The following is a 26826-nucleotide window of genomic DNA, read 5'->3' as shown; positions in this document are numbered from 1 at the left end:
CAAGTATTGCAGTGTGCTAGATGGAAGACCAATAAATATTAATGTTAACTGACTGGACAAGGGGTTTAGAGCATCCTCTGAACAAACCTGACTGAGCAAAAAAAGTAGATGTAATAAGCCATGTTAATAACATAACACCCTAGGAATTGATCATTCACATGCATGTTATCTCATTGCAGAATTTAGCCTTCAATAAAAGTCACAGAAAATTGTATCACAAATAATAAAAAGGAAAACAACAATGGCATTTGTAGCTTACATCTATGATGAAACGATGATCCTTGCATTCTTCCTTCATCCCAACAGTCATTTGATCATTGAGGACACGGTTATCTTTTGAGAAGTATGCTCGAAATTTCTGTCGCTTGGCATCCAGCTTTATGGTGTAATTAATTTTTGCAGCCAAATCTAGAAAATGTATTTATTATATTTATTCTGTATTCACTTTTACAGGCACTTTTATTCAAAAACATTATAAATGAGGAAAAACACATATAGCTTTCAAGCTATGAAAACTTTATATTATTATGTAATCAACTTGTTCATAAACCTGCTATGGCATGTTTGTATGCACTCATGGTGAAGCACACTGTCAGAGTGTTTTCCAGTGTCTTTTGGCAGTCTGTTTCACTGGTTGGGATTTTAGATGGTTTGTAAATTACTTTTGTTTCCAAGCGCATGATAGGTCTGGACCTGAATGACACACACACACACACACACACACACACACACACACACACACACGCATAGTGTTTCCATGTTTTATGGGGACTTTCCATAGACATAATGGTTTTTATACTGTACAAACTTTATATTCCATCCCCTAAACCTAACCCTACCCCTAAACCTAACCCTCACAGAAAACTTTCTGCATTTTTACATTTTCAAAAAACATAAATTAGTATGATTTATAAGCTGTTTTCCTCATGGGGACTGACAAAATGTCCCCACAAGGTCAAAACTTTCGGCTTTTACTATCCTTATGGGGACATTTGGTCCCCACAAAGTGATAAATACACACACACACACACACACACACACACACACACACACACACACACACACACACACACGTATGTGTACCTCTGTATTTTGTATGAGGTAGGTATATGGTTGGGTCCAAATGTCTGAGACCACTTGTGAAAAATTAGAAGGATTCATGAAAGTATCTTTTAAATTTAATAAAAATTATCAATTTCAAACATTACATAATATTATTAGCATAATACTTTGAGTGAAAAAATTATAATCATACATGCACATTAAAGGACAGCGTGGGGGCATTTTCAAAAGTGTCAGTGTCAGTGGAGGAAAAAGCTGTTCCAGTGGGTATGACATATATGTAGAAAAAACAATGCATTTTCAAATGAAACAAAAAGTATGGACATGGCCTTAGACTTTGGATTCCACTTTATTTTAAGAGCTTTGTAAGACAAAACATACCTGAAAATTAGAACTGCTCCCATGGACCCAACAGCAATGTCAGGTAGGTTGTCTCCACTCTGGTCTAGAGAGGACTGACTTAGTGAAATCCCAAAGAACCGCAAACCTGGTTGCACAGATGATCCAGCAATCCTCTGTCATTACACATAGTGGAAGAAAGAGGGAACGGGACAGATATAGAGATATGTTACAAAGGGGCTATAGATTTGTCAAGAAAAATGTTCAAAGTGGGCCCACATTGACTGATCCAATCACAATGGAGATTTATTTCTTTATAGAATTCCTGAGTATTGTTATGAAATACCAAATGTGATTGAAATTAACTGAAATTTGTTAACCCTTTTCTGAAATGGTTATTTTGATCTTAATTTAATACTCAAAAAAAGTTGCTTAAGATAACTATTAACCTATAACTATTGCCGATATATTTGCACAATATTCTGGAGGAGAATTTTAATCAAAAACAACCTTCCATTATTATTTATTTTCAAATAAATTATGTTACTCCATTAAAATTCAATAGATATAAATGTATTTTTTCAATGTTGATACTTTTTACCAGAAAAAAAGCACAATTTCCAGGTGTGCCTTTAGCCCCTTGTACCCTGTTAGAGACCAAGAAGTAAACCAAGGGCAAGTAGTGCAAGAGACGAGTTATGGAAGAGGACCAAAAATAGACTACATGTATTATGATAGAAAATACACCCTCTGGAAAGTCCCAATCTGAGTCTTGACCTCAACTCTAGATGCTTTAAGATGCTTTGTCATGACAACAAGCAGTGTTGGGAGGGTTAGTTCTGAAATGTATTCCACTACAGATGTATGTCATTTGTAATGTACTCCTTTAGATTATTCAAGGTCAGTAATGTCTTCTAAATACTTTGGATTACTTCTTCAGCACTGCTATTTGTTTTGACTATACAGTAAAAACTCAGTACACTAAGACAAAATACAAATGTTAAAAATACATTATCTGAAAAACCTAAATATCTTATGCAGTGTTGATTCTAAAGCAAAATAAATCAAAATTATCTTGTTTTAAGGATTTTTAGATATTTTTATTTCTAAAAATAAATGATCCAACATGAATTTTCTTGATAAATAAATATGAACATATCTGGTAACATGTGCATGTAAAATGGTTAAAAATAGAATTTTAGCTTAGCGTAAAGGTTTATTTCTATTTCTTCTGCTCCACACTTACTTCAAACTTCTCTGTCTGCTCGTATGAATGTAACACATCTTAAGAAAGTGTTTCAATGCTGTTCAAATGCACTTTAGATCGCATCATTTATTTGTATAAATGTTTTCCATCTCAAAGAACTAAATATTAAATGAAACAAATGACAATAAAATGCAAAGTAATCTCTTCAGTATTCAAAATACATTTTGAATGTAACTGTATTCTAAATACAAAGGATTTAAATTGTAACTATAGTGGAATACAGTTACTTGTATTTAGTATTTTAAATATGTAATCCCGCTACTTGTATTCTATTACTCCCCAACCCTGACCACAAGAGATTGATTCACACCAGACATTAGGGATTGCACAACTACTGATGTTTATGGTCGAGTTGAGCCCATTAGTCGAGTTGAATTCAACTAGACACCCCCATGTAATGAGTTTTATCTACTTATATGAAATATCAACACACATATGTAGTTTGACACCTGAGGGGAAAATAATGACCAAAGGTCTGAGCTTTGGTCTGAACATAAGGTGTGAACATAATTCATACTGTTATCTCCTCGTAAGCAGCTTTGTATTAGAATCTATTAGGCATTAATTCAAATTTTATATAAAAACAGACACCCCCTATATTTTTTTTGTATTGCACCGCCACACCAGGTGATGGTGGAAACATGCATGAGACTGGCTTTCTCCAGGTTTGTGGCCTCAGTAATAAACCGGACGCAACTGGGGAAAGACTTAAAAGAGTTTTGGAGTTATAATTCTCACATTATCTTATATTTATGCATTTGGCAGACAATTTTATCCAAAGCGACTTACAGAGCCCTTATTACAGGGACAATCCCCCAACCTGGAGAAAGTGCCTTTCAAGGACACAATGGTGGTGCCTGTGGGGTTTGAACCAGGGTCCTTCTGATTACTAGATTACCAGTTATGTGCTTAGACCACTACACCACCACCACTCCACTCCACCACTCTTCTAGGGAAGGATGTAATTGAATAAACATGTAACATGAACATATTTTAGACAATCCAGGACTGCCTGTAGTTGCAGGTGGTTCCCCCTTTTCTTACAGATGATTAAAGGCAGACACAGGGTCTAGCATACAGGATGAGGATTGTTTCGAAACTGGAAAGTTTCCAAAACGTAATATAGCAGGGGAAAAGTCATTCATATTCATACAGTAATTCATACTAATTCAGTCATATTTTCCAGGAAAACACTACCTGATTGGTTAGAGAAACTATTACCCAACCCATAAACCTAACTCTAACAAATCGGGTAGAGCTTTACTCATTAATATGAATGAGTCTTCTCTTACCATACTAAGTTTTGGAAATCCACCACCCACAGTATTTTCTATATATGCGTTTTGTAAAACACATGCAAAGCAACTGGTCTACTTCAGGCTGATATTGTTGACTACATTAATAATAGTTGACTAGTCTATGCAACCAGTACCAGACATATGAAGAATTTTGTGGAATTGAAACAGTTTTGAATAGAGGCATGGTGCAAAATGCTACTGACTGTTGTGCAGGTCTGAACCACAATTACTAGTGATGGAGGTTATTGCTGCCAAAGATGATTAGTTAATAAATCCATGGGTTCATATACTTTTTCCACCCTGCACTGTCAATGTTTACCTCAGTTCAATAAATTAAAATGTATAATTGTTTGCATGTAATTTGTTCAAGCAGGCTGTGTTTGTCTATTGTAGTATATTAAACACAACTATTGTGATTGATGAAAGAAAGAAAATCATAAAGGTTTAGAATGACATGAGGGTGAGTAAATTATGGCTTAATTTCATTTTTAGGTGAACTAACCTTTTAAATTACCCCTGGCCCATGTCTATTTTACCTGTGAATATGTTGGATTTATTCGATCTACTCCTCCATTAAAAATGTAGATGCTGCCCTGTCCATCTTCTTCCAAGGGAGCTCCAATCAGCACATCCATGAAACCATCTCCATTCAGATCTGCTGGACTGGACAGAGAAGAGCCAAATCGTCCTCTCTGCCCTGCCATGCCCACCAGAACCGTGATCTGATAAAGTAAAGTACGGCTGCAAGACAGAAAAGAGGGAGAGCAATATAACATGTTATCAAGAATACTTACAAATACTTATAGCAATACAAAAATCTTGTTTAATCAAAAAACTGTTGTTCAAATGTCAACATATTATTAACCCTTTTTTTCTCCATCACTTACTCGTTGTGAATAGAAGTAAATAAAGACTTTGCCCTCTCGGTCAGCCTCTGTATATGTTGGTGCTGAAACCAACAAGAGGTCTGTGATGGCATCCGAGTTTAAGTCCACCACACACACCTCAGCTCCAAAGTATGACCCAATCTGAGGCTGAGAAAAGATGAGGGACAGACTTTAACAGTGTTTTATCTACTGCCTTTTATTTGCAACGTTACACACCAGTTTGAATGAGTATTAAAACTTCATACAGATATTACCTCCTTATGCAGTATACCATACCTGTCAAATATTTTCTGCCAACTTCATTACAAAATCAACATACAGTGTACATTGATTTCTGTAAGGTACGTTAAACATGAAATATCTTCTGATTGCACTATGTAACACAAATTTTTGTTCTTGGGTAGTAAGTGTTATTTACTAATTGCTTATGCCTCAAAAGTATAGAAAATGGCTATTATTTCCCATAAACTTCGCTTTTGTGTCCAGGACAGTGATATTTTGAAGTATTTCCATCCAGAAAACAGGTGAATTTGTATTTTCGTTCACATAAAGTCAGAAAAAACAACATTAAATGAACATAAAGTAATACAAAATGACTACAAAAGATTTATATAGATATATATAAAATATATATATAAAACACACAAAAAGAGTAATATTTCTCTAAAAGAGTGGGCTAAATGGAAAGAGTCTTTTTCAAGATGTCTTTCCGCTTGTGTTTATTGCCTGGTTTCGGTCGATGTCTCTCCCGCCTGATGGCAACAATCGCTGCCTTTCGTGTCTTTTCGTGTATTCAGCGTCCATGGATGGTTCTTGTCCTCACTCAGTCCTTCTACCTACGGGTAGTAGTGGGAGACTCTCTGCCGGGTACTGCCCCACGGACATCCCACTCCCGTCACGCTTGTATGCTACAACCGAGGCTGGAGCGAGGTTGCCGGTTCGCTTCATGGCGGACCCGCAATCTCGCTCGGGGCACTTGATGATGATGAGCTTCGATCACGGCATCGGAGAGCGGGTTCGTCATGTGTGACGCTGAGTACTCAGCTGGTCTCCCACCCTCGGTCGCGGCGGCTCAGTCGCAGGCTGACGCCGAGCTGACGGCCATGCTTGCCTGGGCAGCCGCGAGTATCAGGCTGGAGTGGAATCCTAACGCCTCGACGATTGGTTCCTGGGGCCAGAGTGCCGCTCATGGCCACGCTCCACCCCGTTCCTTTCTTCCATGAGGTGCATGATGAGCTCATGCGCTCGTGGCAGGCACCTTTCACTGCCCGTACGCGATCCGTGAGCTCCTCCGCTCTCACTACACTCGATGGCGGGGTGGCAAGGGGCTACTCGGCAATTCCCCAGGTGGATCAAGCAGTGGCGGTGCACTTATGCCCGCAAAGTGCCTCCACCTGGCGGAAAGGTCCGAGGCTCCTGTCCAGGGTCTGTAGGCTGACATTGTCCCTGATGGCTAAGGCCTACAGCGCCACTGGACACGCTGTCTCCACCTTGCATGCCATGGCACTCCTGCAGGTGAACCAATCCAAGGCACTCAAAGAACTACACAAGGGTAGTCCTGACCCGGGTCTAATGCAGGAGCTGCGATCAGTGACCGACTTCACTCTCCGGGCAACGGAGGTCACGGTGCGGGCTCTCGGGCAGGCAATGTCCACCCTGGTGGTCCAGGAACGCCACCTCTGGCTCAACCTGATCGAGAGACTGACAAGGTGCGTTTCCTTGACGCCCCCATCTCCCATGTTGAGCTGTTTGGTGACACTGTTGGAGAGTTCTGCCGGTAGTTCTCAACGGTGAGGAAGCAGACGAAGGCCATACAGCACATCCTGCCCAGGCGGAGCCACAGACCCCATATTCCGTCTGGTCGTCTCCTAGGGCGTCTCCCTGTGGTGCCAACACCGACACCAGCCCCGCCACAGCCTGCCCCTCGGGGTCGGCCCCGGTGCAGAGCTACCCGCAGGACTGTGACGCCACCCGCCTCACGGCCGGCCGCCAAGAACCCCAAGAAGGCTTCAAAGCGCCCCTGAGATGGGCAGCCTCGGGACTCAGGAAACTGCACTACGGGAGCTGGTAAGCAGACCACTCCTTCCCCCGCCAGAGGGTCGGGTGGAGAATCCTTATTTCTTTACTAATTTTATTTCACCACACACCCAACGGGCTGCGGCCCCACACTTAAAAAATAAGAGCAGTTTCCTCATCCCCTGAGCTCTATTTCCGGTCTCCCCGGCTGGCCACCAGTTCTCTTTGGCAGGTACCCCCGAGCCGACGGCCCCCATACTGAGGTAAGTGCTCCACATGCGCTGGTTGTCCCCTAGGAAACCCTGTGTGATCTATATTCCGCAAAATGGTTTCCCTGCCGGTAAACTGCATCTTCCTTGGGCAGACTCCCTCTGTCCTTGGTCGCTGTGTTTGTAGTAACTCCTCCCCCCTTGGGTAGGACCTACTGCGACGGCGCTCCACACAATGTGCTTCCACTCCTAACCGGTAAGACCGTGTGTTGTATTCCACCTAAAAGTTCTGCTCTTGTGGTGTTTTCCATTGGGACCCCTAGTGTCAACTCATCGACACAATGTTGAGTGAGTGACAGATAGGGAACGTCTCGGTTACTGATGTAACCTCCGTTCCCTGATGGAAGGAACGAGACGTTGTGTCCCTCCTGCCACAACACTGAACCAACTGCTGAAATGGCCAGGTTTTTGGCTCGGCTCCTCAGTGCGATACCTGATGTGTGTTTGCAGCATCACTCCTTTTATACATGGCATGCAAATTCCACATGCCAATTTCCATTGGCCTTTTCTCAAGATCAGAGATGTCTGGGCTCCGCAGGAGCTGACCCCTAGTGTCAACTTCGTGACACAACGTCTCATTCCTTCCATCAGTAACCGAGACTGTCTTTTATTTGACTTAGGGATGGGCGATACAACCATTTTCTTTTCAATCTAATACTGAAAAAGTACTTTTAGACCAGTATTTGTATGAATTCTTCGGATAAAATTTGTAACTTAAATTGTTACTTACATTTTTATATATATTTATAGGCTTAAGTAGAAAATGATTAGGTTGCTTTGTTTTCCTTTTAAAAATTAGTTAGTATAAGCCACATATAAAACCTCAAAATTAACCATAGATATTATTATATGGCTACTATTACTAAAACCAAGTTACAATATGGATCCTAAAGTAATGCTGTAGCAAAATTGTTAATTGTATCGAAACCTTGGTTATTGCCAAAATAAATAAATAAATACAAATAAAAAAATATGGTCACTACAGTCGTGGTTCCCATTCTGTCACTCACTTGATGTTGTGTCGATGAAGTGACACTAGAGGTCGCTCTTGAGAGCTCGAGACATGGCGATCTAAAGTTCCATGCCACTCACCTGCATACGGGTATAAAGGAGCCCTGGGCAGTGGTATTTACTACTAACTAATTTACTTGGCCCAGCAGTTCTCGGCGGTGAGACAACAGGCGGAGGCCACCCAGCGCATCTTGCCCTGGCACGGCTCAAGAGTGCGCACCCCGTCTCGGCCGGCTCCGCCCCAGCCCCCCGCAGGAGGGTGGCGCCCCCATCCTCTCGGCTGGCCGTAAAAACCCCTAGGAGGGCTCCCAAGACTGAACTTTACAATCATTATAAGAGGACCTCAGGGACAATACAATTAGAAAACTAAGTTAAAAACATTAGAAAATAAAATTTGAAAAAAGCATGACATGACGCCACCCACATGAATTTAAATTTAAGTCTGTTCCTCACACAAATCTATCATATGTCTTCAGAAGACTTGCAATATTGCACACAAATGAAACAGATGAATGTTTTTATGGTTTTTATGATACTTTTATCATTTGAGACACAGCTCTTTTTCAGATATTCTGAAAACAACCGTTGTTTCACACGAATCACGGCAAACAAAATGAAAAATAAATGATAAAGCAAGGAGTAAATGATTTAAGCTATCATTTGCAGTTTAACATTGTGCAAAGTAAAGCAATCCCCTAAAACAAGGTGCTATAAATGTAACATTTTGGTAGTGCAGGATAAATGTCACTACAGTGACATATGCTTATGAGAGTGAGTTGTAAATGATGATATTATGTTTTTATGTATGGTTTTGACACCATTGTGTGACACAAATACGAGTGAACAACCTTGGGGGATCCAGTGTCAGTTTATCCAAACTGCTTCTGAGTAGTGAAACAATGACTTGACCTTGGTGCTTGTATCTTGGTGCTCCCAGAATTACAAAGTGGATGTTTGACAGTGTTGCAATAGCCATTGAATAACCTTAAGACAAAATGTAATAGTTCAATAGTATGTCTGTTCTGAGTTAAAAATTTGTTGCTTCTATACATGTCTTCTATTAATAATTAGAGTGTGTTAAAAAAAGCCTCACCTAAATAACTGTCATGTTCACTGCCTGATTGAAAGGAACCATATGCATATTCCTCATATCCACCTTTCCACTGGTAAGCTCCCACAGCACTCAGTAACACACTTCCCTAAATACAAAAAAAAGAACTGAATTTGGATTATGTGCACTTATGTATCAAGTGATAAATCTAATGTAGATTCCCTTAACAATCATTTGATTTACTCATAGACTAAAAGTCTAAACTTTGGAGACACTTGACTAAATGTATGTTAAATGTAACCTTAACACAATGTTTATCTAAAGGCTTATGTTTAAATGCTTGAAATTGGTTCGTAGACAAATATAATTTATGTGTTTATATTACATATAATGTGAAAGCTGTGCTGAATCCATCCTGTGCAAACTCCATTCTGGAGGAATCACCAGATGTTTGGGTTCCTGCAGCAAAGCAACAGGAGTTACTGAACTTAAATAATGTATACTTTAGGCCAAATCTCTTGAGCTGCCCACTTACCTTCAATAGCAATAATGTTCTCTTCTAGTTTTTGAAGAATACTGTTCAGTGCATCAAAGTCTGTCACCTTGAACACATGATCAATATCTGGATCTGTAGCAATTTTATTCAACTCCTCTCTTGCAGTGGGATAATCAAAAGCAGCACCAACCTAGTGAACAAAACAGACATATTAGCTTTATCTAATGATTGTATTTAGCATATTTAATAGCATAATTGAGGTTCAAAAAGAGGTTCAAAGTTGCTGTTGGGGATGTTAACATCACTTTTTCAATTTTGGCCATTTTTAGAATAGCTGAGTTTAAATAAAAGTTGCAGTTGCATGTTGTGGTTAATTTATCACAAGTATTTTAACTAATATCTACACTATTAACTACAACAACTAATGTTCAATATTATATGTAATCTATAATGTATTGTAATGTAACAAAAATTATTGTCACTAAATGTACATGTCTGTTACAATTTTTGAATTGTTGATAATTGGTTAGTTTATAATTGGTAAGTTCTAATCATAAATTCAATTGAAGCTTGTTCATCTAGGCCTGCCAATCTTATTACAAGGATATACAGTAGCAGCTGCTTCCCTCACACCGGTGATGATTCTTCTGGCATTCCCCCTCCTCCCCATCTCCACATTTATAATGCCTATACCAATTACTATTTTATAATTGTCTATTTCTTGCTTTAGTCAGTTAGTCCAGGTGGGATCTTAGAGCTCAGTCCCAGTCCTGTGCTTGAGTTCCTCCGTTATGGACAGCATGTCAAATCTGTTTAATGCTCTCCAGGATTATATGATCCAGAGAACTCATGAAATTGGGTTGGGTAATATGTGATAGTATAATAATGTATTTATAAGTATAGAAATTCTTTCTCATTGCTGAGCCTGTGACGGAATCGTCTGTCCGTGATGTTGCAAAGTGCAGGAAAAAAGTTCCTACAGTGATGCCTCGCATAAGAGACTGCCCTGGTCCTGCAGTGCGACAAATTAATTAATTTAATTATTTTATGCATTTTCTCAATTAATATGAGATCAAAGAAGATGCATACACAATCATTATCATAAGCCATACAAGGATAAACTGAGTGCTTATTTGCACTGCCAATAATACAATTTGATAATGCTTCTGAAAGTAGTTTTAAAAGCTTTGCAAGTCACGCTGCCGAACACGGTTAATTTGACAGCCCTAATTATTATAATTGTTTGAACCCATGGACTGTAAAGATCATTTTAGAATTTGACTGCATACAAATTAAATATTTAAACCTCTGATGTCTTCTGTATGAGCAGGAGAAAAACACCTACCCCAATCGCAAATCGTATGATGTTCTTTTTCATTGCCAGTGATTCTGCTTCTGCCAGTCTGTCGCCGTCTTGTGACTGTCCATCAGTAACAACAAGCAGGATTTTATTTGCTGATGGTCTTGCCCCTCTAGCTGGTGTAAATAGATCATTCCTGGGCATTTTGAAGAGATAAGCATGGGGACTTGGGAAAATAGACTAACAGATGATAAGAATAAGGTCTGATTGAACATTCATATAAAAATTATAAGACAGCTATATACCAAGTTAAGAGAGTGGCTATAAGCTTAAGAGCAGTATGCTTGAAGAAAATGAATTAATTTTATGATTAATTTATTCCATATTTGAGACAGAAATCAAATAATATTTTAACATATTCTAGGGCTGGATTGCAAAACAGCCTTTTTGACAACAAACATAGTTTAGGCTGATGAATATTTGCAATAGTCTGTTCAGTACTGAATATATAGTATTACATTTATTATTATTATTATTATTAATATTAACCATTTCATATGATTAGTGTTTTTAAAAATGTAATTGGAGTTTTTCTTTGGTGCATAACTTTTTCTGTACCACCTGTGTTACAGGCATTACTGATTCCTAAAAAAATGTTTTTTTTTTAAGAAAACGTTGTGCTATTACTTTCCTAAGAGATTGGACAAACACTGTTCAACAGGCAGACTATAAAACTGGAGAAAAAATCCCTCAAACTGAGGGAGAGAACAGAGTGACAGAACATCTAGGTGGCAGAATAGGCTACCATGAAGTTGGGCTCTTTTAACCTGGGCCAGTAAGCAACCACCAATCAACCACCCAATACCATAGAAATGTGATTGCAACATGCTCACAAACACTCAAAACACCTTAGCAACCACATAGCAACACACTGGCAACCACTTAAAGTACCTTAGTGGTGATCTTTGCTTATTCAAGTATCACTCACATTATCTTCCAAAATCTAGGATTTAATTTTTGTTTTGTGTGACTTGTTAACTTAAAATCAATATTTTAACAGTTAAAGCTCAATGCCAAAGCTTTATTTCTTTTAACTTAGGCTAAACTGCACCTGTAAAGCATATAATATTGTACAGTATATGAGCTGCATGAAATGTGCTCCACTAAATAAAAATATTCAGTTTATATTACTAATAAACAGGTCTTACACAACTTGTATGATGGCATTTGCAGTCAAGGTTCCACCACCCATGTAATTTATATTCATCACATTTTCTTCCCACGTGCTTTTTTGACTGAGTTGAATGAAGTCGTAGTGAATGGAACAATAAACAGAGTACTGTGCAATGGCAAACTGTAAACCAAAACAGACATTTACACATGAAAGGACACTATTATGTTTAGCTGTTTATAAAAAAAAAAAAAAACATAGGCATAAAGTTTGTATCAAATTAATTGAAATGATATTGAAGGCACTGCCTACCTGTGCATCCCGCCCAGCAAACCGTTTAATCACATTTGCCACAAACCTCTTCATTGTGTTAAAATTGTTCCACCCTACACTCCCAGAGCCATCTAATAAAAAAGCTATATCAATCTGACCAGGGCAGTCTGTAAGTGGAGAGAAGAACAATGTATACATTTATGTAGTAAAACTTCAATATATTTAAACAAAAAAGAGAAGAAAATTATTTAATTTACATTAAATAAATAATAAAAAAAGAAAATCTCTTTGCTGATAATCTTATTTACCTCTTAGAGAGCTTGGTATAGGTGGTTTAACCACATTGTTTTCACTTATAAAGCACATGCCATTGTAGGAAGTGAATCCTTTACAGTTCTTTGGAATGGTGGGACCACAAATCTGGATGAGATGGAATTGAAGCTTTAAATTAAGTTTACGTTGGTAAATTAAATTAAGACTTGGTTTATTCTTATTAAGTATGTTCTCTGGTCAGTGTTTTATTCAGCATATTTCATTTGGCCTATTATATTTATTGGTTACTTGTAAATGTGAAACAGACATAAGATGTACTCATAGAGTGCTATATTCTTTAATGTCAATTGTTTTCTGTGGCAGAACTTACCGCCAATTTTGAAGATTTTTGATCATGAATCATGGAAAGTCCAAGAGACATGTTGACAGCTTCAGATGGCACTTTGTTAACACATAGAAGTTTATTTTATTATTATTATTATTTTGATAAAATAATGTTTTAAAGCCGTTTTAATTACTATATGAAAACATTGTATAAAACCTAAATACCATTAATGTCCAATGGTGAGCAGGTTTGTTGTGTGACAGGACAGCTATAAATTTTCCCTCTTCTTTCCTGGTTGATTTGAATTAGAGGATCACTCACAATAACTCTATGACAAAAGAGGTGAGAATAAGAGTTAGAATCAACTACAGGGGAAAAGTAAATTTATTAAATGAAAAAAAAAAAAAAAAGTATGAGTATGATGACAAAGCTATACAGAGATACATGAATTCACCAGATTTAAGAATCAATGGTCAAGTGTGGTTCTGCAAGACTTCTTTCCACAAGGTCTCTCAACACACAACAGCTAATAAAAATTTTAGGTGGATCCAATATAAACCAATATCTGCCTGGTATGTGTGGGACTTGAACCTCTGCAGTGTGTTGAATCCAGGCCATATTGTGCTTTTTGTAGGTGCCACACAAACTATGAAATTGTGTTTTTATGTTTCATTATAAGTGGTTATGTTTCTCTCACCTTGATGATTCTCTCTGTATTATCTTATAGCCAAAGGCAACGTTTTGGCTCTCTGAAGGTCCTTTGAAACTTCTCCATTTAACAGGATCAATGTTGAATGCCACAACTGATTGAAACACTAAAATGTTCAGAAATGCAAAAAAGTGAATCAGTATTCAAGGAAAACCATGGATGCTGATTGGTCCTTTCAGTGGTCCAGCTATGCTTAAATACATGATAGCAACAGCTATGATGCAAAACACTTGTTCAGCTAGCTACTGTGAATATTAATGTGCAGCACCAATGAGGTCAACTATTAACCTTAGCTGTCATGGATTATGGGCCCTATTTTCATACCTGCATTAGGTTCAGGGCTATATGATACAATGGGCATAGCAACTGGCCATGGGTGGGAGCACTTGCACTATCTGTGGCCATTCATGGGTGTATTCTCTAAATGATATAGGAGGTCAATGTAAATGAAAGGCAACTTAGTTTGTTATTTTTTTTTAGAAATAGGTAATTGCACACGTAACACATCACGTTACTTGTGATGTGACGTGCAGGTAACGTTGATAAATTAAACTTTTATCATTGTAGTCATAGACGTTGGTTACGACATGCGAACCATAAGTAACTTCAGTTAGTTCCCCTTAACTGCTAACTTCAGCATTTACAGTAAGTAAAATTCTTAGACTGCAGTTATTTGTTCATGTTTGAAACATTTATGGACAATGTTTATGACGGAATCATATGGAACGAGCTAGAAAAAAACATTATATTTTAAATTAACTGTGACATACTCTTATAGAAATTAAGTAGGTTTCGGAATGGAAATATTTGCAATAGTGTTATTGATTGCACTGAAGATTCAAAAATGTAAACTCAAATCTTCAGCCAAATGAACACACACACACACACACACACACACACACATCTAAATGGGGACATACCATATAGATAACTATTATTTTATATAAAGCGAACTTTTTTGCATTGTTAGAATTTTAAAAATCTTTTTTTTTTTTTTTAAATGAGGGCATGCCAAAATGTTCCTAAATGGAGGTTGTCAAATTTTGCTCTCTTTTATGTGCAAATGTTTCCCTATAGCTATGTACACACACCAATTTTACAGTGTCCTAATCTTTGACTTTTGGGTTTCAAGGTATAACGTCTAGGTTACGTATGTAACCTCAGTTCCCTGATGGAGGGAACGAGACGTTGTGTCAGAGAACGACACTAGGGGTCTCTCTTGAGCGCCGATATTCACCTCTGTACTATGAAAAAAGGCCAATGAGAGTTGGCAGCCAGTATTTGCATGTCCCGCCCCCGGACATACGGGTATTTAAGCGGCGCAAATACGGGAGTTCATTCAGGATTTTTCTGAGGAGCCGGAAATGGTCCGGCCACAACAGGGGCTCGGCTCAGCGACGTGGCAAGGGGGACACAACGCCTCGTTCCTCCATCGGGGAACTGAGGTTACATACGTAACCTAGACGTTCCCCTTCTGTCGCTCTCTTACGTTGTGTCAGAGAACGACACTAGGGGTCCACTTAAAAAGCGCCATGCGCTGAGCCGTGTACGTGATCCGCTGATACAGGAGCGAGCAGGTATTCCTACGTGCAGAATGACCAACTGTATCAGGCCGCACGTACCCTTCCCCAATGCCCCATTTAAGCCATCAGGATTCCTTATCGTTACCCCGGAGGGGGGAACAAGGTGACGGCCGCCAACATGGGAACGGGCCAGCCTGGCTGGGCCTCTTTTCTCTCTATGTTTCTCGCGATAGAGCAACTACGGCCGGGGCCCTTACACGCATTGAGGGAAGGGGGTCTTAGCCCTTGGTAGGGCGGGGAAGACCCTGCGGAGGCCACACCTAACCGGAGGGGAGGCAAATTTGAGTGGCACATACATCGCATGGCCTATACCTAGGCCTTATGCGGAACAGTAGTGCGGTGGTAGCACCAGCCTCAGAGAGGGGGGAGCATACAGCACGGCACCTGAGGTAGCTGTGACTGCCTAAGGGAAACACGGCGTCAACTCACGTGAGGGGACAGAACCGTGGTTTTACACACAGGGGGAGTCCGAGCAGGAGGCCTTACCTGTGGGGCCCCTATACCAGTACAGGGTAGCTAGCGGTACCCGCAGTGGTTTGGGTCGGCGAGTCCCTCCGCAGAACTGCGACCCGCAAGGGCTAGGGGAGGAGCCAACCAGTGTCCCAAGCCTGGGATCTCCGGGGAAGAAGGCGCACTGTTTCCCCTGGTTAGGGGGAAGGGCGCTGGGTGTAAGCGATCCACCCGGTCAGATCATCGGCGTGCCACCGAGTTCTACTGGCTCGGTACCTGAGAGAACACGGGACGAAACTGACTCAACTCGGAGATTGTAGAATCTCGCAAAAGTGTTAGGTGTTGCCCAGCCCGCAGCTCTACAAATGTCTGCTAGGGCAGTGCCCCTAGCCAGTGCCCATGAGGACGCAACACTCCTGGTGGAGTGGGCTCGGACCCGCAAAGGGGGGGCACGGCCTGGGTGTGATAAGCCAGGGAAATGGCGTCGACAACCCAGTGGGCGAGTCTCTGCTTGGAGACAGTGTTCCCTTTCTGCTGTCCCCCAAAGCAGACGAAGAGCTGCTCAGAGCGTCTGGTGCTCTGTGTGCGGTCCAGGTAAATACGTAAGACACGTACCGGACACAGCAGTGAGAGGGCTGGGTCTGCATCCTCCCGGGGCAGCGCTTGCAGGTTCACCACCTGATCCCTGAAGGGTGTGGTAGGAACCTTGGGCACGTAGCCCGGTCGCGGTCTTAGGATCACGAAAGTGTCTGCCGGACCGAACTCCAGGCAGGCGTCGCTAACAGAGAACGCATGCAGGCCCCCGACCCTCTTGATGGAGGCGAACGCGATCAGCAGGGCAGTCTTGAGAGAGAGGGCCCTGAGTCCAACTGAGTCAAGCGGCTCGAAGGGGGGTCTCCGGAGTCCCATCAGGACGACCGAGAGATCCCAGGAGGGAAATAGGTTAGGCCGGGAGGGAATCATCCTCCGGGCACCTTTTAGGAACCTGACGATTAAGTCGTGCTTGCCAAGAGACTTGCTGTCTACCGTGTCATGGTGGGCCGCGATAGCAGCAACATACACCTTGAGGGTGGAGGGGGACAGCCTCCTCTCCAGCCTCTCCTGAAGAAACACGAGCACTGACCTAACTGCGCACTTCTGTGGGTCTTCGGCTCGGGAAGAACACCAGTTCGCAAACAGACGCCACTTCAGGGCGTAAAGATGCCTGGTTGAAGGGGCTCTGGCTTGGTTAATAGTGTCTATGACGGCTAAAGGTAGGCCGGCTAGACCCTCCGCGTCCCGTCCAGGGACAAGACGTGGAGTTTCCAGAGGTCTGGGCGCGGGTGCCAGAGCGTGCCCCGTCCCTGAGAAAGAAGGTCCTTCCTCAGGGGAATTCGCCAGGGAGGGGCTGTCATAACGAGCGTGAGATCCGAAAACCACATCCGGTTGGGCCAGTAGGGGGCCACCAGAGTGACTTGCTCCTTGTCCTCCCTGACCTTGCATAGCACCTGTGCAAGAAGGCTCACTGGGGGAAAAGCGTACTTGCGCAGCCCCACGGGCCAGCTGTGTGCCAGAGCATCTGTCCCCAGGGGAGCCTCTATGAGGGCATACCAGAGTGGACAGTGGGAGGTTTCCTGGGAGGCTGAACAGGTCTACCTGGGCCTTGCCGAACCTGTCCCAAATCAGCTGGACCGATTGGGGGTGGAGCCTCCACTCTCCGCCAGGCAAGGTTTGTCTTGACAGCGCGTCCGCTATCACATTGAGGTTGCCGGGGATGTGAGTGGCGCGCAGCGACTCCAGTCGCTGCTGACTCCAAAGGAGGAGACGACGGGCGAGCTGTGACATGTGGGGAGCGTACTCGCCTTGGCGGTTTATGTAGGCCACCACCGTGGTGCTGTCTGTCCTGACCAGGACATGTTTGCCACGAATCATCGGAAGAAATTTCTTCAGGGCAAGACGAACGGCCAGCAGCTCTAGGCAGTTGATGTGCCAGCGCAGCGGCCTCGGTTCCACCGGCCTGCGGCTGCGCGCCCGTTGCACACGGCGCCCAACCCAATTTGGAGGCGTCGGTTGTAACCAGAACGCGACGGGACACCTGCTGCAAGGGTACCCCTGCCCGAAGAAAGCAGAGGTCTGTCCAGGGTTTGAAGGTTTGGAGGCAGGCAGTGGTAATTTCCATGCCGTGCGTGCCGTGGCGCCATGCTCGTCTCGGGACTCGAGTCTGGAGCCAATGCTGAAGTGGTCTCATATGCATCAACCCCAGTGGCGCGACCGCCGCGGAGGATGCCATATGCCCCAGGAGCTGTTGGAAAGGTTTCAACGGGACCACGGTGCCTGGCTTGAAGGAAGCGAGGCATTCCAGCACTGACTGAGCACACTCGTTGGAGAGACGTGCTGTCATTGAGACTGAGTCTAACTCCAAACCGAGAAAAGAGATGCTCTGGACTGGGGTGAGCTTGCTCTTCTCCCAGTTGACCTGAAGCCCCAAGCGGCCGAGGTGCTCGAGCACCTCGAAGGGGAGAACCTTGTACTGATACGCCTGGCCGTCGAACGCGAACCGTAGAAAGGGTCGGTGTCGAGGGCGAATTGAGACGTGAAAGTACGCGTCCTTCAGGTCTACCACTGCGAACCAATCTAGATGCCGAACGCCAGATAGGATTTGTTTCTGGGTGAGCATTTTGAACGGGAGTTTGGACAGGGTCCGATTGAAAACTCGCAGGTCCAAGATCGGTCGTATGCCGCCGCCTTTCTTGGGTACAACGAAGTAAGGGCCGTAGAAACCCTTCTTCGTTTCGGTTGGAGGGACAGGCTCTATCGCGTCCTTGATTAGAAGGGAGGCGATTTCCTCGCGCAGGGAGAGGGCATGTTCGGCGTGCACTGTGGAGGAACGAACGCCCAGGAAGGGGGGCGGAGACCTGGCAAACTGAATTGCGTAACCGAGTCGAATGGTCCGGTGCAGCCAGCGTGACGAGCCGGGCAGAGAAAGCCATGCCTCTGCGCTCTGTGCTAGGGGCACCAAGGGGACAAGTATTTTGGACGTACCCGGCGGGGCTTCGCAGTGGTGCGGAACAGGTAACGCAGCGTCGGGAGGCTCTGTGGCGTCCCGAGGCTCTGGTGCTGAGAATAAGCTCAAAGCACTTACCTTGTTCCGCGCACCCGGCAGGGGGCGGGTTCGTGACAGAGGAGGTCGTCTGATGTCGGCGTCCTCTGGACTCGTCTGAACCGGCCGGCCGGGGAACAGTCGTGGGGCTGAGGGCGGGAGCACCGCATCCTGGGCGCCGGGACTGTTGAGGCCTGAAACAAAGGTGCCGTGAGAACGGCATTTGCGGGCCATGTGACCCAGAGGTAAAGGAAATAGCTCTTTTATTGAGAATTTGGGTACCGCAGCCCCCTCTGGGTCCGCTGTCTCAGGGACGTTTGGGAGCCTTCCGGGTCCTCGACGGGGTCCGTGAGGCAGGGGGCGTACGCTTCCTGCGGTTTGCTCGACGCTGGGGCTGAGAGCTGGGCCCAGGTTGGGGCGGAGCAGAAGGTCTTCTGGCCGCAAGAGGACGCCCTCGGCGAGCAGATGGGGCCTGGGCCGTGGCGGCAGACTTGCGGCGCGGCATGATGTGAGAGATGGCCTCCGTCTGCTTCATCACCAGGGAGAACTGCTGGGCAAAGTCCTCCACGGTGTCGCCGAAGAGGCCGAACTGGGAGACAGGGGCGTTGAGGAAGCGAGTCTTGTCGGCTTCACGCATCTCAACTAAGTCCAGCCATTGCTGACGTTCCTGGATCACCAGAGTGGCCATCGCCTGCCCGAGTGCCTGCGCTGTGACCTTCGTCGCTCTCAGGGCGAGGTCGGTCGCTGAGCGCAGTTCCTGCAGCGTGTCGGGATCAGGGCCACCCCCGTGCATGTTGCGGAGTGCCTTGGCTTGGTGGACCTGCAAGAGAGCCATGGCATGCAGGGCGGAAGCGGCGCGTCCGGTAGCGCTGTAGGCCTTCGCGGTGAGCGAGGATGTTGCTCTACAGGACCGGGAAGGGAGTACAGGGCGGCCCCGCCAGGTGGTAGTGCTTCCGGGGCATAGATGGATCGCAACAGCTCTATCCACCTGGGGGATCTCCGTGTACCCGTGGCGCGCTCCGCCGTCGAGGGTGGCGAGGGCAGATGAGCAGGTGGCGGTGCGACGAGTGGAGAGGGGTGCTCTCCACGAAGACGTCAGCTCATCATGCACCTCCGGGAAGAAGGGAACCGGGGGGGGCGAGGCTGTGAGCGCGCCCACGCCCAAGAACCAATCGCCCAGCCGTGACGGCTGTGGGGAGGATGGAGGGTTCCAATCCAGGCCCACGCTGTTGGCTGCCCGGAAAGCATATCAGACATCTGCGCTGTCGGCCTCCTCCTGGGCGTGCAAGCCCGAGGCGGCAGCCCAGAGGAGCCCTCAGCGTCAGAGCCCACGCCCTCCGATGTCGCGGCGAACTCATCTGCTTCCATCGCAAGAGGGTAGGCAGACTGGCTGTGAGGCGAGTCGCCGCCACCTCGAGCGGGACGGAGTCAACGAGCGTGCTGGGGTGCGGGTGGTCCGAGGGGGCATACCCGGCGGAGCTGCACCCGCTGCCATCCCCAAATCACCTCCAACGCCAGCCGCATCATCCTCAATCCCGTGGGAAGAAGGAGCGATGCGGGGGGCGGCTGGAGTGGCTTGCTTACGGTTGTAAGCAAGCCGTGACCGCAACGTTGTCATGGTCATGTTCTCGCAATGAGAACATGAACCATCCACAAACGCAGCCTCGGTGTGATCGCTGCCCAGACACACGAGACAACGCCTGTGGCCGTCGGAAACGGAGAGTACTCTACCGCATCCAGAAACAACACAGGGGCGGAAAGGCATCTTTAAAAAGACGCGTCCTGAAAAGGACGTTCAATGCCGCTGTGTTTTTGCTCTTTTAGAGGAAATTACTCTTTTAAATAAAATCACTCTTTTATGAATGAAAGACTCGTGAGAGATCTTTCTATCTGCAACTGTCGATGCGCTCAGGGGCAGGAAGTGCACAGCCATGCAACCAGGAGAAAGCCGCTGTTGTGCGCCGCAGAATCCAACAGCATGCAGCAGAGGATAGCAGGAACTCGGTGTGTAGTAACGCAGCAGACTGCAAACACGACCATCGGCTCCGAAGACATTTTTCTGAATGAACTCCCGTATTTGCGCCGCTTAAATACCCGTATGTCCGGGGGCGGGACATGCAAATACTGGCTGCCAACTCTCATTGGCCTTTTTTCATAGTACAGAGGTGAATATCGGCGCTCAAGAGAGACCCCTAGTGTCGTTCTCTGACACAACGTAAGAGAGCGACAGAAGGGGAACCACATGCATTGTAAAATGTGCAAATTTGTACACTCTTCTGAAGATGGCCTTCTAAAGCCTGGCGTGGCGATAAACATTCAACTTTCAGACTAACATGACAGCGATACACAAGGGCAACATCCTCGCTCACCGCGAAGGCCTACAATGCCGCCGGACATGCCGCTTCCACCCTGCACGCCATGGCCCTCCTGCATGTCCACCAGGAAAGGCGCTCAAAGATCTGCACGGGGGTAGCCCTGATCCTGATGTGCTGCAGGAACTGCGCTCAGCGACCGAACTCGCCCTCAGAGCCACAAAGGTCACAGTGCAGTCACTCGGGCAGGCGATGGCCACGCTCGTGGTACAGGTACGTCATCTGTGGCTGAACTTGGTTGAGATGCGTGAGACCTACAAAGCTCACTTCCTCAATGCCCCTGTCTCCCAGTTCGGCCTCTTCTGTGACACTGTGGAGGACTTCGCCTAGCAGTTCTCTGCGGTGAACAAGCAGACAGAGGCCATTTCTCACATCCTGCCCAACCGCAAGCCTACCGCCATGGGCCATGCCCAGTCTGCTCGCCGAGGGCATCTTCCTGCGGCTAAGAAGCACCCTGCTCCACCTCAACCCGGCCCCAGCATCAACCACCCCGCAGGACGTAGATGCCCCATGTCTCACGGACCCCCTTGAGGACCTCGACCCAGAGCCCGAGATGTTAGCTCTGGAGCTGGAAAGAAGACCACTCCATGCCCCGGTGGAGGGCCGGGAGGAGAGTCTTTTGTTTCAAATTTCATTTGTAGAAACCAAAATGATCAATAACAGAGCTATTTCCTTTGTCTCTAGTTCACCTGGCCCGCAAATGCCGTTCTCACGGCACCTTGCCACCAGATTTCAACAGTCCCGGCTTCCTGGACACGGTCCTCCCACCTTCAGCCCCACGACTGTTCCCCGGCCGGCCGGTTCTGATGAGTTCAGAGGACACCTACACCGGACCTCCTCCTCAGTCACTAACCTGCCCCCTGCTGGGTGTGCGGAGGTAGGTAAGTGCTTTGAGTCTTTTCTCAGCACTAAAGCCTCGGAACGCACCCTTGCCTCCCGACGCTGTACTACCTGCTCCACCCCGCTGCTCTGCCCCACCGGGTACATCAAAAATACTCGTCCCTTTGGTGCCCCTAGCACAGAGCTTGGATGCATGGCTTTCACTTCCCAACCCATCACGCTGGCTGGCCCGGACCATTCGACTCGGGTACGCAATTCAGTTTGCCAGTTCGCTGCTCTCTAACTCAAAGACATGATAGAGCCTGTCCCTCCAACCGAGATGAATAAGGGTGTCTTTCATCATACCCAAGAAAGGCGGTGGCTTATGATCGATCTTGGACTTGCGAGTTTTCAACCGGGCCCTGCTCAAACTCCCGTTCAAAATGCTCATGCAAAAACACATCTTAACTTGTGTCCGGCATCTAGATTGGTTCGCAGCATTAGTCCTGAAGGACACGTACTTCCACGTCTCAATTCTGCCTCGTCACTGACCCTTTCTATGGTTCGCGTTCGACGGCCAGGCGTATCAGTACAAAGTCCTGCCCTTCGGCATGTCTTTCTCCCCTCACGTCTTTACGAAAGTTGCAGAGGCAGTTCTTGACCCGCTCCAAGAAGCCGGCATTAGCATACTCAATTACCTCGACGACTGGCTCATTCTGGCCCACTTACAAGAGTTACTATGCGCGCACAGAGACCAGGCCAGCCGCTTGGGGCTTCAGGTCAACTGGGAAAAGAGCAAGCTCGCCCCGGTTCAGAGCATCTCTTTTCTTGGCATGGAGTTAGACTCAGTCTCAATGTCAGCACGCCTCACCAACGAGCGTGCACAGTCAGTGCTGAAATGCCTCGCCTCTTTCAAGCCAGGCACAACGGTCCCTTTAAAACTCTTCCAAAAGCTCCTGGGGCATTTGGCAACGTCCGCGGCGGTTGCGGTGTTGGGGTTGATGCATATGAGACCACTTCAGCACTGGCTTCAGACTCGAGTCCCGAGACGAGCATGGCGCCGTGGCACGTACCGTGTGACAATCACCCAGGCCTGCCGACAGATATTCAAACCATGGACAGACCTCTGCTTTCTACGGGCAGGAGTACCCTTGCAGCAGGTGTCCCGACGTGTCCTGGTCACAACCGACGCCTCCAGATTGGGTTGGGGTGCCGTGTGCAACGGGTACGCAGCTGCAGGCCGTTGGAGAGGGGCCCGCTGCGCTGGCATATCAATTGCCTAGAGTTGCTGACTGTTTTCTTTGCCTTATGGAAGTTCCTCCCATTAGTTCGGGACAAACATGTCCTAGTCAGTTCAGACAGCACCATGATGGTTCCTTTCCCATATTGATAAAACTATTGGTAACAAAGTTATAAGGCCTTTGCCAAATGCTGTATAAAATTTGTACGATCAAATAAAATAAACAGGGATTATAAAACAAATAATATAGTTATTTAATTGGAACTAAATAACTTAAATTGAATGCGCATGACAGAGCGTAAGCGTAAGACAGAACACGCAGTAGACCTTCAGACACACCATTGGATACCATCCTTGGGCCTATTGAGTGGCTTCCCTATTCCTCCTTTACCTTATCCCTCTTCCCCCTTACAACCCTAATTCCTACCCCTATAACTAATCCAAAACCTAATTGTACTCTGATAGTTACACAATAAAAACATTGTATTGTATGTACTTGAATTTTAGTACAGTGTAGTTAAAGACACGTAATATAAAGTGGAACCACCACAGCTGAAAGGGTTGTAGGAACACCCTTTAGCCATCATTATATTCACAGACTAGCACAGCCTTGTGTACTTTATTGCTAATATATATACAACAGTTAGTTTCGGTCCATGAATCTGATTGGACTAGAGTACTATTTCTCCAATAACTTGTTAGAAACAGCCCAAGCCATGATACTATAGTGACAGTTTTTAAATAGAGGCTTGGACGCATCATTTGTTTTGAAGCAGCAATGCCAGATTGTGTTCCATGCCGTAAGATAGTAATTTTTTGCACAAATGTTTTCTTTATGACCATACTCAGTTTTTCCTAATTTTTTACATTGTACTTGTTCATTGAACTGTAAGCAATATCACACTCGTAATTGTGCAATATGGCCCTAAATCAGCACTGCTATGATTAGCTATGGCACTCACATCACAACAGCGCTGATCATAACAGTGCTGATGTAGGGACATATCACACTCTTGACCGTGTGACATTCCTTAAATATAGATCAGTTAAAAGCAATTAAAACACTTCATCACCCAAACATGGTTTGTGTGAAATAACATCATGCTCAGACAAACAGACAGAGAGAGAGAGAGAGAGAGAGAGAGAGAGAGAGAGAGAGAGAGAGAGAGTGAGAAAGTGAGAAAGAGAGAGAAGAGTGAGAAACAGAGAGGAAAAAGGAAGTTCACATTAAGATAATCATTTTGTTCTTGCCTTATAAGGACAGTTTTTTTATCCACAATATGTAAATGGAAAGTACTAGTCATACTCTGCTTCTAATTTATGAAAAACTTTCTTTATAAATACCACTTTTGTTCCTATCGTAAACCATTTGAAACATTTAAAAGCACCAGTATTTAATTTAACATAGACACATTTATATATTATGTGAGATGTAAATGATGTCACTAATCTATTAAAACCCAGTTCTGCTGGAAAAAAGATTGTGTGGATTTTAGTTGTAAAAAAAAGTTTGTCTAAAGTTTGCTGTGGCTGATGCGGAACAACTTGATATCAATGTTTAAACTAAAACTTTAAGAGATTTTTAAATTAATTTCAACAAAGCAATGCTTTTTTTTCTCTTTAAATAACTTATTAATCTTTCCATGTATCACATGACTGAGGTAGTTGTGTTGTGTGAAGAAAAAAATAACTAATTACAAATATATAAGTGAAACAAAATAAATAAATTGCTCTTACCACACAAGATACACAAGCTGATACACAAGAAATTCTGGTCCATCGTTACTTGTTAAAAGATGTAGAGGATGCATCAGGTGAGACAGTCATCAAGCAAAATGTGTATGTGAAGAGTAGTTCTGTGATGCATAGATGCATCTAAATAAAGAGGAACAACATAGACAAAGAGGAAATGGGCACATGTTAGCTAACATGTATAGATAAATTAGCTAAATTAGCTCAATATAAATGGAAAATCATAAGACATTCTTTTTATTTTGTATTATTTCTATTTAAATCTAGCAGTTTATCAACTATTTGAAAAGTCAAAACCAAATAGATGCCAATAGAGACTCTCAAATAACTTTTCCGGGGAGAATTGTGGTGTTAACAGGGTTGGGAGGGTTCCTTTTGAAATGTATTCCACTACAGATTACAGAATACATGCTGCAAAATTTAATTCACAAAGGAACAAACAAGGGAATGAGGAACACTTGGGGAGACAATCAGGTAAGGAGAAACTATCAGGTGAAAACCAATTATAAAAATAAACTACAAAAGGACTACAAAAACCAAACAGGAAACAGGAAACAGGAACTAAACTAAACTTCAACATAAAAGCACAAAAACAAAAGACAACAGTGAACATGACAGAGCCCCGCTTTAAGGAGCGGATTCCAGACGCTCCAAAAAAAAGAAAAACAAAAAACTAATTGTCCAAGAGGGCACAAGGGGCAAACAGGCAGTCCAAGGGGGCACAAGGGGCAAACAGAGCTGTCCACAAGACGGGGACTGGGTCGGGGGTCTGGGAGGAGGCCACAGGACAGGGACTGGGTCAGGGGGCCTGGGAGGAGGCCACTGGACAGGGACTGGGTCAGGGGACCTGGAAGGAGGCCACAGGACAGGGACTGGGTCAGGGGGCCTGGGAGGAGGCCATAGGACGGGGACTGGGTCAGGGGGCCTGGGAGGAGGCCACAGGACAGGGACCGGGTCAGGGAGCCTGGGAGGAGGCCACAGGACAGGGACCGGGTCAGGGAGCCTGGGAGGAGGCCACAGGAACAGGGTCAGGGGGCCTGGGAGGCTTGGGAGGTGGAGCCATGGAAGGCAGTGCTGTGGAAGGCGGAGCCCTGGGAGGCCCGGAAGACGGAGCCATGGAAGGCGGAGCTGTGGAAGGTGGAGCCCTGGGAGGCCCGGAAGACGGAGCTGTGGAAGGCTCTGGTGGTGGAGCCGTGGAATGCTCTGGGGGCAGAGCCGTGGAAAGCTTAGGGGGCGGAGCCATGGAAGGCAGATTCATGGAAGGCTGTGTGGGCGGAGCTGTGGAAGGCTCAGGGGGCGGAGCCGTGTAAGGCCCGGGAAAGAGAGACATGGATGGCAGTTCTGTGGAAGGCGGAGCCCTGGGAGGCCCAGGAGACGGAGCCATGGAAGGCGGAGCTGTGGAAGGCTCAGGGGGCGGAGCCATGTAAGGCCCAGGAAAGAGAGCCATGGAAGGCAGTGCTGTGGAAGGCGGAGCCCTGGGAGGCCCGGGAGACGGAGCCATGAAAGGCGGAGCCCTGGGAGGCCCGGAAGACTGAGCCATAGAAGGCGGAGCTGTGGAATGCTCTGGTGGTGGAGTCATGGAAGGCAGAGCTGTGGAAAGCTCAGGGGGCGGAGCCATGGAAGGCAGAGCCGAGGAAGGCAGATTCATGGAAGGCTGTGTGGGTGGAGTGGTGGAAGGCCCGGGAGACAGAGCCATGGAAGGCGGAGCTGTGGAAGGCTCAGGGGGCAGAGCCATGTAAGGCGGAGCCGTGGAAGGCCCGGGAGACGGAGCCATGGAAGGCAAA

At 45.4% G+C, this 26826-nt stretch overlaps 1 protein-coding gene across 1 annotated transcript in view; it reads right to left on the bottom strand.

Moving 5' to 3' along the window:
* itgam.2 (integrin, alpha M (complement component 3 receptor 3 subunit), tandem duplicate 2) overlaps positions 1-25149 on the bottom strand; it is a 42255-nt gene extending 17106 nt beyond the window's left edge. Inside the window, exons 1-18 of the mRNA XM_052102882.1 lie at positions 25028-25149; positions 13736-13853; positions 13263-13366; positions 13084-13154; positions 12749-12860; positions 12480-12607; positions 12205-12350; positions 11042-11192; positions 9736-9886; positions 9586-9659; positions 9243-9348; positions 9029-9133; positions 6331-6337; positions 4870-5022; positions 4503-4725; positions 1444-1577; positions 551-693; positions 260-408 (exon numbers count right to left, since the gene is read on the bottom strand). Coding sequence (XP_051958842.1) covers positions 260-408; positions 551-693; positions 1444-1577; positions 4503-4725; positions 4870-5022; positions 6331-6337; positions 9029-9133; positions 9243-9348; positions 9586-9659; positions 9736-9886; positions 11042-11192; positions 12205-12350; positions 12480-12607; positions 12749-12860; positions 13084-13154; positions 13263-13366; positions 13736-13853; positions 25028-25070 — 2118 coding nt within the window. The 5' untranslated portion in view covers positions 25071-25149. The remainder of the gene's footprint in view (positions 1-259; positions 409-550; positions 694-1443; positions 1578-4502; positions 4726-4869; positions 5023-6330; positions 6338-9028; positions 9134-9242; positions 9349-9585; positions 9660-9735; positions 9887-11041; positions 11193-12204; positions 12351-12479; positions 12608-12748; positions 12861-13083; positions 13155-13262; positions 13367-13735; positions 13854-25027) is intronic.
* Positions 25150-26826: the final 1677 nt, after the last annotated feature.

The sequence above is a fragment of the Xyrauchen texanus genome, chromosome 33 (assembly GCF_025860055.1).
Source record: "Xyrauchen texanus isolate HMW12.3.18 chromosome 33, RBS_HiC_50CHRs, whole genome shotgun sequence".
NCBI classification, from domain to species: domain Eukaryota; kingdom Metazoa; phylum Chordata; class Actinopteri; order Cypriniformes; family Catostomidae; genus Xyrauchen; species Xyrauchen texanus.
The sequence above is the reverse complement of the archived record's forward strand: the minus strand, read 5'-3'. Positions and strand labels throughout refer to the sequence as shown.